General features: G+C 46.7%; 1 protein-coding gene across 1 annotated transcript; it reads left to right on the top strand.

Moving 5' to 3' along the window:
* Positions 1 to 1505: 1505 nt before the first annotated feature.
* On the top strand, positions 1506 to 15991 carry LOC104506503 (thrombospondin-4-like; the record flags this gene model as incomplete). Its single annotated transcript, XM_010147477.1, is given in 14 exon segments — positions 1506 to 1658; positions 3006 to 3110; positions 3754 to 3861; positions 5300 to 5459; positions 6131 to 6249; positions 7030 to 7082; positions 9065 to 9172; positions 9174 to 9244; positions 9539 to 9717; positions 10622 to 10670; positions 10770 to 10966; positions 11403 to 11575; positions 13718 to 13857; positions 15766 to 15991. Coding segments are annotated over 14 exon segments (1677 nt in total), but the record flags the coding sequence as incomplete, so codon positions are not given.
* Between the last annotated feature and the right edge of the window lie 906 nt (positions 15992 to 16897).

Below are 16897 nucleotides of genomic sequence, written 5' to 3'. Positions count from 1 at the left end.
GGTTTTTTTGTGTGGGGTTTTTTTTAATATCTAGAGCATTTCTGTCACACGGTATTTTATGGCATGACTGGACACGACTAGTCCTCTTCAGGAGGCCATCAGGTGCTGTTTGGAGAGGGCAACAAGTGGCCTGCCATCTGTCAAAACACAGCAGTGTGGGTGTTTTCTCCAGTCTCCCTTTAGAAACAATTTGGTCTGGAAGTGCTGCCTTGAAGGCTATTTCAATGCATACCAGCACTTGATACAGGACAGAATATACTGAGCAAATTCAGCAGGCTCGTGAAGATATTACCCTAGTGTCTATTAGGAAAGTGTGCGGGCCAGTATGCTTTACGTGGGCTGTACCATTTGCATGGCCTAGTGATTACACTTCAGTCATCTGTGTATCTTCATATTTAGCCTGGAAGTATGCAGACAGCACAGAGTTACTGTTTGGAATGAAGATAGGAACAGAGGACAAAAATAACACCCTTTTGGGTAGTAAATGTATCTCTCTACCATAGTGGGCTGGGACAATCCTGGAACTTCCTCCAACAGGCTTTGTATGGGAAGAGGGAAGTTGTGTGAAGCACCTCAGTTTCACAAAGGGATGGATGTGCATGTTTGTCAGAGATCTGCCTGCTTCTGTTCCTTGACATGTCAAAAAAATTACTCTCTATAAGGAAAAAAAGATAGTTTTCAATTAACTTTTATGTCACAGATTACAAATCTACAAATATAGGAAATGGACAAAAGCCATGTCATATACCTAAAGATGACCCCTTCTTATCAGCATTTATCCATTCATATCCCATAGAGTGAGTGTCCCAGCACACACTGAGATTCCTTGGCTTAACTCCTTTGGGTTTGTTTACACAGGACAGGGGCACAAATATAAAATATGTGTGTATGCATCTAGGTGAATCACTGCAAAGGGTTACATGGATGTTCTTACTGCAGTGTAAATGAGGGTGATGGAGTCTTCAACTCCTGAATTTTTTTCTGATGAACAAGATTTAGCTCAAATTGGCTTAAAAACTTTTAAGTTAAAAAAAAAAAAAGAAAAGAAGGGTCAAAGAGATGATGAACTTTCTTGTCTCTCCGAGATTAAAAGTTGTGGCCAGTTGAGCTTAGATAAACTGATGGGTCTAGTTTACACTGAAAGAAAAGCATCCAATCTGATTAAGCAGGGGCTGCTTAGAATTTTATACAAAGTTTTGGCCACCTGGAAGCAGCTCAGAGTGATGCTGGCAGGGATAAGGCATCATGAAGAAGCTTTTGCTGCTGTGTGACTTAACAAAAGGCTGGTCTAAACAGGTGGTCTAAACAAGTTTTCCAGTGTGAACGGTGGGAGCCAAACCTGAATTTCATGTAGAGATAAAGTTTGTTTGCAGTGCAAGAGGCCTCAGTGGATGAAAAACTACACCTGCAAGGCATAAGCAGTGTGACATGAATCTTGCTCACATGCTTGCTTTAAAAGAAAAAGTCCTGTTAAAAGGCTGGCTGCTAACTTTTTGTTCTTACAGGGGTCTTACCGCTGTGGGCAGTGCAAACCAGGATATATAGGAGACCAAGCCAGGGGATGCCAGGCTGAGAGGAGCTGCAGAAATCGAGCCCTCAACCCCTGCAGTGTCCATGCCCGATGCATTGAGGAAAGGAGAGGAGAGGTGACATGTATTGTGAGTTCATAAATTCATGCATTTGTACAGTGAAAAATAACCTTTTTTGGGCTGGAACTGGGAAAGTCTTTGTGGTCATTATATACAGCTGGGTGCTGTAGCCAGGTTGTGGCACATTGGCTCAGACCACCTATGAAAATAACTGGGCTGAGCCCATCCTGCAATTGTTTTCTTCTTGCAGCATGTCTGTAAGGCAGCCATACTCATGTACCTTATTTACTGCATCTGTGTGATTAGGTCTTCTGAGAGTGGCTTTTATAGGCTTTCTATAGTCTCCTCAGAAAGGGCTGTCAAATGTCACTTTACAGAAGACAGCACAAGACAAATTCCTCTCCTGGTGCTCAGCTACATAGCTGAGTAGGGACCCTCTCGCATACCCAACATGCCTGTGTTTGCCTGCTGATAGAGATGGTATTTTTCCAAGCGAGACCACAGATTCTAGTCACAGGTAGGCTGTACAGTGCTTTCCAGCCATGGGAGCAGAGAAGCACCAAGAGGCATACAAACTTTCCTTATAAGAGTCTAACTGAAGCATATTACTCAGTTTTTCCAGCTTGCAAGGGGAAGCAAGAGACTAATCCTGTGTCCTAATTTGGATACAGTACGTGCTTTTGCTGGTATTTGCTTTGGTCTCATTTTTAAATACATCTGTTTCAAAGAAGAATAATGCAGGATATTTTAAGTCCATGCTGCAATAGGAAAATGCCTAGATACTTGTGTTAGGCAAATCCTCATTTTAAGGGGATGCCAGGGTTTGACATGCAGCTCTATGCATGTATCTTCAATTACAATACAAATTAAGCATTTGGTTTGAAACAGTACCAACTTAGCTGTCTGGGAGAAACTTGTGTGCAGATGCGCTTGCTTTGCTGATGCAAACTTAATAACTGTCAGTGCAGTTTTTTCTTAAAACCTTCCCCAGTGGCAGATGTGTTCTTGAGATACTGAACAAAACACAGTCGTCCCATCTAACCATGGGGCCCTGGCTGAGATGCCAGGTGCATATTCTGCCTAGGTCCACTCTTACTTTTCTCCACCTGCAGGTATGGAACCAAAATGGATTCCTGACCAGTGTCTAAGAGAAATCTATACCTCCCACTAAATCATTAGGTGTTGCAGGCACACGTTCTATGTCTTACCTCTTTCTAGCTGTCTTTCCTCTTTTGTCTTTCCTCTTTTCTGCTTTCCACATGGAGAGATGCCTACGTGTACTTCATTGTACTTCGGTGTCTGTCCAGGCCTTCTGTATGTTAGTGTTTTCAAGACTGATGTGGCATTTCCCTCTTGAAGATTACTACAGTGACTCATTAACCTGTTGGTAGTACTGCCATGGTGTTTTATTGATAGTGTGGCATTGGATGGGCTGGTGATGGTTATATTTGTGGAAAAGACGTTGACATTGATGGCTACCCTAATGAAGAACTCTCATGCTCTGCTGAAAACTGCAGAAAGGTAAGAATCACAGAAACATAGAATCATAGAATGGTTAGGGTTGGAAGGGACCTTAAAGATCATCTAGTTCCAACTCCCCTGCCATGGGCAGGGACACCTTGCACTAGACCAGGTTTCTCAAAGCCACATCCAGTCTGGCCTTGAAGACATCCAGGGATGGGGCATCCACAACATCTCTGGGCAACCTCTTCCAGTGCCTCACCACCCTCTCTGTGAAGAATTTCTTCCTGATATCTAATCTAAACCTCCCTGTTTTCAATTTGTACCCGTTACCCCTTGTCCTGTCACTACAGGCTCTTGTAAAAAGTTCTCTCCCAGCACCCTTGTAGGCCCCCTTCAGATACTGGAAGGCTGCAGTGAGGTCTCCTCGGAGCCTCCTCTTCTCCAGGCTGAACAAGCCCAATTCTTGCAGACAGAAATTCTTTCTTCCACTGTTCCTCTTCAGCCCTTCATGCTTTGAGTTATTATAGGATTAAGAAACATAACTAGATGCATTAATCTTTTTTCAAGTTATTAAATTCCTCTGGATACACTGTATTTAATTCAATTAATCGATTAATTAAAACACTACTCAGAGTCATTCAGATTATGAAGGAATCCAGTTTACCAATAGAACACCAGACATGTCTCATTTTTTGTCCAGGACAATTGCAGATTTGTCCCAAACTCTGGACAGGAAGATGCCGATGGTGATGGGATTGGAGATGCCTGTGATGATGATGCAGATGGAGATGGCATTCCCAATGAGCAGGTGCTGTGTACAGATCAGGGTGCAGGGGTCTGTGCAAACAGAAGGATTTCACATTACTGCAACAGGCAGTGATACTTGGAATCTGTCTCATTACTCTACGCCAGAGATTATCCCATACCCAATACTGTCAGCAGCTGTCTAAATCCTGTCTTTCTCTTTTATATAATGCTGGCTATTATAAGACCTAAAAAACTCAGGCAGTCTCCCCCAGCCTTAAATCCCACTGGTGTTTCCTCCTTTATTACATTTTAACATTGAATTCTAGAGTTTTTTTATACAGAACTTGTGTCCTCCTGTCATGCTCCCCCACAGCATAGCCTTCAGGAACATTACTTGCATTAGTGTCTTTTTAACGAGCAGGTTGACCTGACATCACACAGGGCTCCAAAACCCACGTAATTTAATGGGTGTTTCACCAATGATTTGAAAAAGCTTTGAGCCATGTTCTCAAAGCAAAATAGGTTTCCATGCTGGTAACTACTGCAGAATATATCAGAGAATAAATTCAGACTGTAAAAGCTCTTTTGTGTGCACCCCGTATCCTCACATGCCCACGTTAAGATTCTTCTGTGGAACTGTTAATGCACTTCCAAGGAAGACAGCAAGAACACTCTGTCCAGAGTACAAAACAAGCATGTGGAGCTAGGGCAGACTAGCAGTCACAAAGGTCTGTCTCAGGCTGTTTTGCCTCAGAGGCCAAGCCTAAACTCTGGTAGCTTAAAGCAACTGGTTTTTACATGTGCGACAAGTAAAGATGGTAAATCCTCCTTCAGCTCTAAATCTATATGCAGGTTCAGCATTGTTCCAATCAAGTAACTTCTGTATTTTTGCTAAGCTCTGTTCTGCCTCCATGTGTACAAGAGAATGAGGTCATGTGGGTGCTAGATGGGAAAGTTTACACCACTTTGAAACAAAGGTTCCTCCATATGCGTCCTGATGGTCTTAAAGGGTCTTGCTTCGTTTACAAAATAATGAGACTTGTGCCTTTTTGCATCAGAAAGTCCTGTTTTCCCAAATGTGTCAGCTTTGGTTTGAGTCTCCACCAGAAGAGGGCAACCGCCTTTCACCGAGAGCGCCTACAAACCCCCGTCAAGGTCTCTGCCTTGCAGCTTTTGAGAAGGGCCATGTGAGGAAGCCGAGGCACCAAAACAGGCTACCGTGGACATATACAAAATGAGAATCAGAAGTCAAAGTTACAAATAAAGCCTTATGATGTTGGGTGCTTATGTTCAGGGTTCCCACAGTGTGGTTCCAAGCAGAGCTTAGAGGTGTCCAGTGAAATCTGATCCAGAGCTAATATTCACGTAAAATGTCAAACTGCTTACAGTAATCATTTTTTTTAATGACCACTGTATACTATGTTATATAAAGCAACTGAAGTAGAAATTAAAGATTAGGGGCTTGGCTTATGTTGGATTTGGATCTGTGTCTCTTGCAGGATAACTGTGTCTTGGCTCCCAATGTTAACCAGAGAAACGGCGACCAAGATATCTTTGGAGATGCTTGTGACAACTGCCGCAATATCCTGAATAATGACCAGAGGGACACAGATGGTGATGGGAAAGGAGATGCTTGTGACGATGACATGGATGGAGATGGTTGGTAATTCTTCACTTCCAGCTTCTCTGATGCTAGTGAAACTTTCCCAGAACATGTGGTGTGTTAGAAGATTTCGTGCCACCAGCTTCTAGGTGTCATGCAACACACTGTCTTTCCTCATGAAACCTGTGTTGGGAATCCTTCTCGTTTCTATATGTCTTTTAGCCTCCATGGGAAGCACTGAACACTGTAACAGATAAAGCAAGCCATGTTTCCCGTATGAGTTAAGGTCATTAGCCATTCAGTAATTCCTTAAAGGTGCAAACATGTCCCAGCATACCCAGTTGCTGCCTGTCCCAGAAGCCCCAGAGCTATATAATGTGTGATTTTCATTGCTGTAGGAGGCTTGGAAGAAGTGAAAAAATCACAACCCTTCAAATGTACTAACAAAGATGGAACATCCCATCCTGTAAGCTGTGATGAATTGTGTGAGATGAATGAAGTGTGTGTGTGACAGGGTTGAAAGCTGTTCTTCAGCAAGGTGTTTCTAACTTGTGTTAAGTGATTGGATGCGTACATGAGAAAGATCTGCTGTGCAGGTTTATAATGTCATTGCAAGATTAAGCAGCTGCTGAAAAGGAACAGTGTCTTTGCTGTTCTTGATGTTTATGTTGCCCTATAACAAATACAGGAATTATTTGTAACTAACATCCAATCTACTTTTTGCTAGGTATTAAGAACCTTTTGGATAATTGCCAGAGGATCCCCAACGAGGACCAGGAGGACAAGGATAATGATGGTGTTGGTGATGCCTGTGACAGCTGTCCTACAATCAGCAACCCAAACCAGGTAGGCAGGCATCCTCATTTAGGGAGAGGGATTGCTGAGGTCCAAAAAGATGCAGGAGAATGAGGCAGTGCATGCAGCCACAGTATTTACCTTTTAAGAGTAGGTATTTGAGAAAGCTTAATGGAGTTTCAATCTCTCCTGACATGGGAAAGAGGAGCCACCAGGTGCATTCTCATAGCTTGGGAGGTTGTTTGCACCTCTGCCCTGCCAGTATCTTCTACTGTCATGCTCTGAAATGTGGACATGCTCCAGTCCCACAAAGTCCCATGCCAGACTCCACACAGTGGTGTGATTTAGTTACACTTGGTATTTCTGTAATTAGGACAGAATCCTGGTGTCCTTATTTAGCAAAACTTTCACTACACACAGGTGATAAGTCACTGAGACTTTTTGTATGTTTTGAATTATAATTAAGACCATTGTGATTAACAAAAAATGCTGGAAACTTTAGAGGAACGTGGTAGATTTTTAAAGCTGCTTAAGAAATAAACCTTAGTTAGAAATGAGGGATATTTATTTCCAGTAGTAGAATAATCTTGCTTGAATTGCTCCAACCATGATTAACCCAGTTTATTTATCGACTGCTTTCTTTCCTTTAATAAAACTGACTTTTTGGTTAGATGGATGATGCAAACAAAAAGTATGTTTTGTAAAACAAATGGGTTTTTTCATGCTGTTATTTTGATTGTATTTGATTTGGTTGTGTTTTGGTTTAATACTGACATTTTAATAGAGGCTCTCAGTAGCTGACACTGGAACTTTCTCCTTTTCCTTTTGCAGTCGGATGTTGACAATGACCTCGTTGGAGACTCCTGCGATACCAATCAGGACAGGTACGCTGTGTTGTGACTTGGAACAGCAGGAGGGAAGTGGAAGAGGCTGTTCTTGAGCAAGCATACTACTGATTCCCAGAGAGCTGTAATCCCTCAGACTAGCCTGGATTTAATTCCATTAACTCCTCAAAGAGATGTTGTTTCAAACACAGTGTTTTGATTTACCAGTCTTGTTGGCCCACTCCCCTGGAGCAGTATGGGTACACAGCCCCTCACCTTTATTGAGCCCCATGTTCACACAGGCTTCCTGTGGAAGTGACTTTCAGAGCAGTTCTCTGGCTGTAAACCCCAGAGCACAGCTCAGAGCTTCTTAGTGAAGCTGCTTCTTTTTTATTTGCTTTATTTTTCATTCCTCTTTTCCTTCTTTTCTTCTTTAGCAGAAACTTCACAGTTAAGGGCAGTATGTTCTTCCGTAAGAACCTAGTGTTTCAGAGACAGAATTTTACAATCAAGTGTAAACCATTAGCAGAGAAACCCCTTTGCTTTAGCACAGCAGGAGTGGCAAGGCTCCTCCAGGGCTTTTACAGTCCCTGAGCATTGAGGGGAGCACCTCCCATGACAAACTGCTGACGCCTGGCTGGAGGCAGCTTTGGCATAACCAGCTTAGAGGGTGGCCAGTCCTCCCCTGTGCTCCTCACTTAAAGTAAGAGGAAAGGGAAGTGATAAATTCTGTGCTGCCGCAGAATTTCACCAGCCTCCGAAAGCTGCAAGGTCTTGCACCTCAGGGCTGCTGGTGGGGGCTGCAGTCTGGGACAATGAAAGTGGGGAGCCCACTTCCCTGCCTCAGCAGGGAGCAGTTCCCAGTGCTGGGGCAGTAGCTGCCAAGGCCCTCAGCTGGGAGCTGTTTGAAGCAGATAGGGCCTTGTTTTTTTCCTGTTTTAGAAAAGGACATGTTTTCCTTTTTTCCACAGACCTAATGTGTGTGAAGCATTTCCTAGTAGAAATGCTGTAGCTCTGCCTGAGGTTAACCCTGCAACAGATACATGTGCATGGCCCTCATCGCATCTTACCTCAAGGCTGTGCAGACCTCAGTTGCTCTGAGCTAAAACTAACGCACTTTCCTTAAGACGGGTGAGGTAGGTGGGAATATGCACCGCTGTGAGCTGCAGCACCGCCCTGATTTGGCTGCGTGCCACTTCTGCGCTGCCTGTGCTAGGCAAAAAGCCGCCAAGGGGAAACATGCCTCCTTGTCGCCAGAAACCACTGTGTTTGTAGTGTGTGTGCAAAACACACCTGGCTTCAGGCCGTTTCTTTGCACTTAACTGTCGGCATGGAGAAACAATGCAGCCACCCCACAACTTCCCAAACCCTTCTCTATAGTCTGTGTCCCCATTCCTGGTGAGACTTCACTGCAACCAGCCGATGCAGCCATGGGCAGGAGGGGTGCTTGGGAGCTGCAGACTTCCCTTTCTCTCTGTGCAGTTCCCGTGCGGGACGGTAGTGTAACACGACTCGTGGCGCAGGAGAGGGGAAGTGGTGCTTGTTTTTAAACAAGTCTCATTTCAGGTGCTTGTGCAGAGTCTCCCATGAATTTTCATTCACACTCACACCTGCACATTCATGAGCACCAGCACACCTGCGGACAACATGCGTGACGAGGGACACTGGCTGTTGAGCTCTTGCTGTCTCCTGGGTGCCTCTTGGCTGGTGACACTCACTGGATGTGCCTTGCCTGCCCTTCAGGAGCGGATGTCATTTGGGATCTTGCGCTCTGGTATCTCTTCCCCAATCCATGCAAGGCAGTGTTTTCTTTTCCTTGTCTGAGTATTTTTATAGCTCCAGGCTTAGCCTTCATCTCCCTGCCACCTTCCCTGTTCCTTGTCTCCTCGCTGTTCAGCCACCGGAGCAACGCCAGGTTGTGATGTCTGTTTCCAGCTCCAGGGATGCCTCCGGTGCCTTAACGGCCCAGATACTCCTGCTGTTCCCCTGCAGAGGCAGAACTGATGCTGGCATGCCATTTCTTTTTGTCTCTGTGCTCGTAGTGATGGCGATGGGCACCAGGACAGCACAGACAATTGCCCCACCATCATTAACAGCTCCCAGCTGGACACGGATAAGGATGGATTGGGTGATGAGTGTGATGAGGACGATGTCTGACCTCTTGCCCCCAGGCCCTGACAACTGCAGGCTGGTCCCCAATCCAGGGCAGGAAGATGATAATGGTAAGATGGGCCCTCAGGAGTCGTTTCAGTGCTTAGGCACGACATCCTTCCCCCAACACTACATACCACACCGGGACCTGACAGTCACCACGGGTGCATGCACTCATCCCAGCAAAGGCCCCAGCACGCAGGGGCCCTTTGGCCAAGGCAGAGGTCCTCAGGTCCCCTCGCTGGGCACTGCGGCCATCAGGGCTGAGACTCCACCTGCTCCTCAGACACCCTGATCCAGTGGCAGAGCCAGATCTGGCTACTGGCTGCACCGTGAATCTGCTTTCACTTTTCCAATGCATTCAGGTGATGGAGTCGGGGATATCTGTGAGTCTGATTTTGACCAGGATACAGTGATTGATCGGATCGATGTGTGCCCTGAGAACGCAGAGATCACCTTGACAGACTTCAGGGCCTATCAGACAGTGGTGCTGGACCCAGAGGGGGATGCGCAGATTGATCCCAACTGGGTGGTTCTGAACCAGGTGAGAACACGTTTAGTCTTTCTTACCTGTCTGAGAAAGATCATTTGAAAACGACAGTAAAACTGTCTCTGTAATTGCTGGACCTCTGGCGAACAAGTGAAATGTGGAAGCTGGTATTTGGTTGACTATTTTACAGTAATTAAAATGAAATAACTTTCTTTTAGCGTAGGGTAGCTTGAAGCTTGGCTCTCCTAATAATCTAACATAACTGCAGGCTGGTCTGGGTGGATTTCAGTGCTTCTAAGAAGGCAAACATGAGAGTTTTGTGTCACCCTATTAATGTATTTTGGTAGCAGTTTCATGAATCCTTCCCAGGATTTGAAAGTCTGACCTGTTGTATAGCAGAGCATTAACTCCTAGATGGAGTCCAACAACTGCACTAACAAATTTTGTCCTTCAGGAGTCTGATGTGTTCTCAGTCACGAGAAATCTGCAATTTGTTCCCCTTGCCAAAGTCTCTTCCAAGCCAGCTGAGGTGGACACACCTTCCAGTCCTGGCAGTCAGTATAATCCTGAACTCTGTGACGGAACTGTATGAGCTAAGCCTAGGAAGAGCTTTCCCACAGCTCTGCTCCAACCCCCTCTCCAGTCCCATCTCCACTTCCGTCCACGTTCAGTGATTTCCAGAAGAAGGTTGGGGTAGGGTAAAGAAATATCAGAGTACTCGTATGACCAATTCTGCAACGGGAAAAGGAAAATCCGTCCTGACTTAGGGCACACAAGCAGCTGAAACACTAGTGTTTGATTATAGTTCTCACTTTAATTGAGAGCTGCAAGTGTTATAGACATGAGCAAATGGAGGAGATGGGTGGAGAGGGGTGCTAAAGGGAGGCCACAGGAGGCTGCTAGGCTCAGCCACCCCAGCTCGTCACGCATGCTAAACACCCTGAATTTACTCTTGCAGGGCATGGAAATTGTGCAGACCATGAACAGTGATCCTGGCCTGGCTGTCGGTACGTACCCTCTTCTGAGACGGGAGTTTTCCAGCAGAAAACCTTCAGCATGTGAAAGTGTTTTCTGCAGACTTGTTTTTAACCTGCATGTATCCTCAGGTTACACAGCGTTTAACGGCGTTGACTTTGAGGGCACTTTTCACGTGAACACGGTGACAGATGACGACTACGCTGGCTTTATTTTTGGTTATCAAGACAGCTCTAGCTTTTACGTGGTGATGTGGAAACAGACTGAGCAGACGTACTGGCAAGCGACTCCCTTCAGAGCTGTTGCAGAGCCCGGCATTCAGCTAAAGGTACTGGTTGTGGCTCCTGGCTGGGAACACGGGTCACCACAGCACCCTGCCAAGCGCTGGCCGTGCCGCCACGCCGTGCACTGTCCAAGCCATTGTGACTGTGCTGCCTGACCGACGTTCTCTCCCTGCCGCAGCCCTTTCAAGTAGCACGTTCTGTGAGGAACTTCATCTCTGGTCTTGCCTCTGCTCATTGTGGGGAGTGTTTAGTCTCTGCTCGCACTGTGCTCTGGCAGTGATTGGCCAGATTGCTTCCTTCTCCTCGGTCCAGGTATCCAGCTGCCTTTCCATGCCGGCTACGGTTAAGCAAGAGAAGTTAGGGATGATGAGCAGGAGGAAGGGTACTTCTTCTGACCCACTCCCTGCTGCAAAAAAACACTTAGGGCTGCTGAAAGTGACATTTCTCTGTGGTCAGCGTTGGAAAATTGTATTTCTGCAGGCTGTGAAATCCAAGACAGGTCCTGGCGAGCACCTCCGCAACTCCCTCTGGCACACGGGGGACACCAGTGATCAGGTCAGGCTGCTGTGGAAGGACCCTCGGAATGTAGGGTGGAAAGACAAAGTCTCCTATCGCTGGTTCTTGCAGCACAGGCCCCAGATCGGTTATATCAGGTAAGAGAGGCAAGGACAGATAAGGTGAGTACAGTGTCCGACTTAACTGTGGTTTCTCAACAGCTAATTCAGATGGTAATCTGAGAATTTACAGTATGTCTGGGTTTTACACTGGTGAAACCTTGTAACAGGTTAGACTCTGAAATTCAGCCTGCAGTTCTTTTCCTAGGAAAGACAATTCCAAGCTAAGTCTGTCTGTAACTGAAATTTTCTACCACCCGGCTGTTGTAACTGTGCCCTACCCTAATAAGCCCCGTTCTGGTCTCAATACCTTGTTCTCCAAGGTAGTGCTGGCCACTGACCTGAAAAACAATGCATTCTGAAATTTCTTAAGTTTGATCTTTTAGAATAATGTTTTTGGAATTGTGATCGTTCATTTACATATCCTGGGATAACAGAATTAACAAAAGTTGTCCACTTAACGGTTGCGATCCTAGCTAAGATCAGTAACTATCCTGACATGATAGATGGGAGATTGCATAGCATATATTCAGAAAATTTGTCAACGCTATGTAATGCATGTTATCCATTCTTATTTTGCTATTAAAAGAAAAAAAATCACCATTTGTGAGGAAACGTTTCACCCTGCAACATCTAGATCAGCAAGAATTACACTTGGAGACCACAGCTGATGTTAAAATGCAAAACCTCCCACTGCTCTGGCATCATCAGCTCAGGTTCTGTGACCTTATCATAGAGCAGGAATACGGGTAGGTCAGTTGTTCTTTCAAAAATCACCACCCTGCAGCTGAGATGCAGCAACTTGATGGTATAATTATTCCACTTCCCTGGTGCAGAGCGCCATCTTCACAGGGATTGGAATGAGCATGTTTGCCTTCATGCTAAAAAGGATTAAGAACGGTTATACTGTCGATTACCGTGTCCCAACCGCAGGGCAGTAGCGAACAGACCTTGGGTGGCAGCTTCTGTTTAGACCAAGCTCTTTTGTGAAACTGCTTCACAAGCCAACCTCAGCCCATGGCTGCAGCCTCTCTAGCCAGCCACATCCCTGCCCCTGCAACGGGGAAAGGTGGCAAAGCCGGTGTCACAAAATCCTGCAAAAACCAAAGGCAAGGCAGGCCTCGAGCAGACCTCTGCCAGCTCTCTGTCCGCAGCTGGCTGTGGGCTGTTTGGGATAGATGCCACGGGCCAGAGAGTGTCTAGCACAGGTGTTCTGAGGCTTCAAGGAAGCCTAGGAAAAATTCACTCGAGCCAACCTCTCCCATGGAAACGTGAAAGACGAGTTCTGTTCAATGTACAGATGCTTTTGAACTGCCTCAGTGGATCAGGAAATAAACTCAGGAACATAACAGGAATTGGGGTGGTTTTCTTCCTGTTCTATGAAAAGACACAGGAGCTTTCCCTTCACCACTTGTTTTCCTGCATGTCGGCCCAGCAGCGTCCTCATCTAGAACAGGGCTCCCCAGGCGCATCATCCTCCGCGTCATGTACCCAGGGCCCCGGAGGCCGGACCTGGGGCAGACAGTGCTGCAGCAGCTCAGCTGGCTCCAGCGTCCTCCCGCTCCAGCCCTCGGTACGAGGCGGAAGCTGTGGAGCTGGCGGGGCGCAGCTGTTCCCACAGCTATTTGGGAATTTGCTGGTACGTTTTCTAACAGGAAGATGCCAGATCACCAAAACTGTTCCTGGAATTAATCATATGCACATTTTTAAAGAAACCTCCCAGTGAAGTTTAAGATTCCAAATGGTCTGTTTGAAACTTTGCCTATTTAAACCAAGGGAAGTTTAGCTTTGAACTGTGTGAGACAATATCCACCTGGCCTTCTTCCACTGAGCTAACCTGGTTCTCCCTTTCTCCTGCAACTATCGACTGTGTAAATTTGATGAGAGTTAAAGCTGGCAGCCTGACTGACTACAGGAAAAAACATTCCAAGGCTTCTGCAGGATGTGTAAAAAAAACCAAAACCAAACCAACCAACCACCACTGCAACACCCTCCCTGCCCCGTTCCTGCCAGTGTGCAGCACCATGGCAGAGCTGTCCCAGCCTTCAGGGGAGCTCTCATAACTGCTTTTGCTCCCCTGGGCTAGACGGGAGAACGTCCAAGGCATGTTTGTGTCCCCAGCCTTATGAATGTTGCAGCCTTGGAAAAGACCTAACAGAGCTTCTGTTCGCTTTCATTAAGGGCAAGGTTTTATGAAGGCTCTGACCTGGTGGCAGACTCTGGTGTAACTATAGACACCACGATGCGTGGAGGACGGCTCGGAGTTTTCTGCTTCTCTCAGGAAAACATTATTTGGTCCAACCTGAAATACCGCTGCAATGGTAATGTTGTGCTTCCGTCATTTTCGTTAACAGCTAGCAAGTGACCACAAAACACCAGTAGCGTGGCTGTTGGATTAAGCCATTTTGCACCCCTTTCCATTGCTTTTCGTTTACAAGCTACTTGCAGCTGTGAAACGCCTCCCCTGACACCAGCAGCACGCTGCAGCCCAGCCAGACAGGAACTAACACCTCCTGCTCCTCCCAGAGCAGCCACTCTGCTGCGCAGATTGTGCCAACCAAGTAGTATAGCTGTCATCGGAGAATTAGGGACGTTATTTAAAACCGGCCAAGCGTGAGCGCTGTACACGCGCAACGTACCAAGGCCATCGTAGACGTAGGATGCCTGGAGCTCTGACTACCAGGGAAATGAATGTGGACAGCTGTTGGCATCAGCCACCACGCATCAGTGTCGCTCGTGTACTTGCTGGTTGCCCCTGTCCGTGAGAGGACAAAATTGTAAGATGCCCTTCCTCCCACGGAAGAATCCATCTCAGGCTATGGGAGCGTGCTGGCTCGCCCCTCTCCGGGCAGGAGCCTCACAGCTTGGCCCTGATCTCCCACTGTATGGAGCAACTCAAACCTTGGTCTCTCACTGAGAAGCTGATCATGTCAGGGTACTCAGCTAGCTTGAGGTGGGCTTGGAGGGGCTGCACCCCCTCAGTCTCAGCCCCTACGTGACCAGGGCAGCCTGGGGAAAGTAAGTTACCCACCAGGCTGGAATAGTTTCCCTGTCTGCTTTCTGTGGATTTGAAAAGCCCAGCCCAGTCTGCCATGGGCTCAGCCGCTGCATGGCCAGACCCTGGCTCTGCGGCGTGATCTAGTGACGGATTCTCGGTACAGGCTGGCGCTTGGAGGTCACGGTTAAACAGGGGAACTTCTAGACACAGATTACTTAATAAATCGAGTCTCAAATGGTAAGTGGTTTTTTCCCAGAAAGTGTGTTTCAAAGCTGCCGCTGAAGCTGTAGATAATTTCCTGGCAGTGAGCAGGCAGTGGCTTTGCTGCAGGCGCTGTGGTAGGTCAGTGAAACCCACCCAAAGGAGGATCGGGATTCCCCACGTATCCCTCCTTTCATCCCTGTTCCTACATCTGCAGAAAACACAAAGTCAAGCCTCAGAAAAAGTGATCAACAGGAAGCACAGGACTTACCCATTTTTTTTTTTCTGTGTACTGTCTGTATTTATACAGTTCCTTCATTTTTTTGGGTTTGGAGTTACTTGTCCTGCCTCAGGGTGGAAATAATCAGAGTAAGGTTGAGGTCACGCAGATGAGCTTCATCGTGGTGGCTGCAGCTTTGGCTGCAGCTTTAGCCCTACGGTTAGCCCTGCGTCTCTCCGGACAACACGTTCTGGGACCTGGCAAAGGCACACTCCCATGCAACCCTACAAGAACCGTGGTGACTCCTACAACACTGACCCACCTCCAGCTCCCTCAGCCAATTTCGTGTTTTAGTACCGATCGCTGCTGGTCCTTTGGTTAATGTTTCTGTCCCTTCCTGTGGCGTGGGAAACTGCCACAGGGAAGTTGAGCTGGGATACAGGAGAAATAGAGACGCCGATGCTGCAAACACATCTGGGGTGCGGAGCAGGGCAACCACTTTTCTGCCCTTCTGGTCAGCATTTATTAATAAAAGTGTAGAAGGGGGAGCCACAAAGTTTTTGGGTGGCAATGTAATTGAGGGACTGACAGTACTCCGTTCTGGGCTGGCACGGTAGCACTCGCGGTCTTGTCGGCCTCTCTGTGCCCTTCGGTGGTGCGCAGCTAAAACGGAAAGCGTTCCCCGTTTGTTAATATGCTAACAGCAGAGAAGGCATGTGACCTAAAAAGAAGAGCAGGCGGGTAATTAATCTAAGCGCTCCTTGATTTTGTCAGAACGGACTAAACTTCCATGTATTTTCCTGTTTTCAGACACCATCCCAGAGGACTTTCAAGAATTTCAAGCTCAGCAATTCGGCGTTGGTGATATTTAAGAAGGAAAAAGCAAAGTAACGTTGCTATTGCAAACAATATATTTTAAATCCTTATATGATTGTTGTTGTAAGCGTGCACACCGCAGCTTGTTCTCATTGATGTGACATGTCAGACTCTTTTTTTTTTTTTTTTGTATAAAAGTGAAAATAAAAAGGAGACAAAATAGACTGGGCTGTCACTTGTCTTCAAGTTTGCCCTAAAACCTAGGGAGCGGTGTGTAATGGTGTGACACTTCCTTAAAACGTTCTCAGGAAAAGTCTGAATCTGTCACCCTTTTGGATTCAGTATTGAACGGGAGCAAGGAAGAAAACACTGTTTTGTCCATCATCCGTAAAGTGTCAGAAGCAACAGTTTGCATCCAGGAACTGAAGTGTTAGGGAGCTGACTGGCCAAGCCAAGGGCTTCTTTGTACCTTTGGAAGGAGTTTTACCTCCTTTAGAGCAGTTTAACTCCGTGGAGACAGTTACCTTTGGCAGACCTCCTCGAAGAGCGCTATGAGACCTCCCTGCCCTCCCTCTCCCAGAAAACCACGAGTAACACTATCACATCCTGTAAAAACAGGGCAGCTGACCGCAGTGCGTTGTAGTCACATCTTATGACTTACATGTGACTAAAACCACAGAAAGACAAGCGGAGATAAATGCAGTATCACCTATAGAGAGAAAATAACCCTGATGGTCACAGGCACAAAGCCGGGCTTGACTTGCCAGTCCCACTCAGAGCCGAGCTCTCTCAGCAGGTACCGCAAGGTTATGAAAAGAAATCACCGAGTTAAAAACCCAAACCACTGCGTTAAGCGTTGTTAGTAACCACCACGAAAGGACTGGCCAACAGAAAGCCAAAAATAACTGCATCACGATGCACTCTACAGTCTGAAGTAAAGTCATTGGACGCCGTGTGCGTTTCTACTGCTTTCAAACGGGGCTGGGAACGGGAGGGAGGACAAGCCCCAAGGACAGCTGCAGAAAAGGATGTTGCAGCCTGTAGGGCAGCTACTTCAAAAAGGACAATGGGAAACAGCACTTCGGCCTGGGGGGAGGGCGAGGAGGAAGTACGCAGGCGGGGAATA

Source organism: Eurypyga helias, unplaced genomic scaffold, assembly GCF_000690775.1.
Source record: "Eurypyga helias isolate BGI_N326 unplaced genomic scaffold, ASM69077v1 scaffold50072, whole genome shotgun sequence".
Taxonomy (NCBI): Eukaryota; Metazoa; Chordata; class Aves; order Eurypygiformes; family Eurypygidae; genus Eurypyga; species Eurypyga helias.
This window is presented reverse-complemented; position numbering and strand designations above follow the sequence as displayed.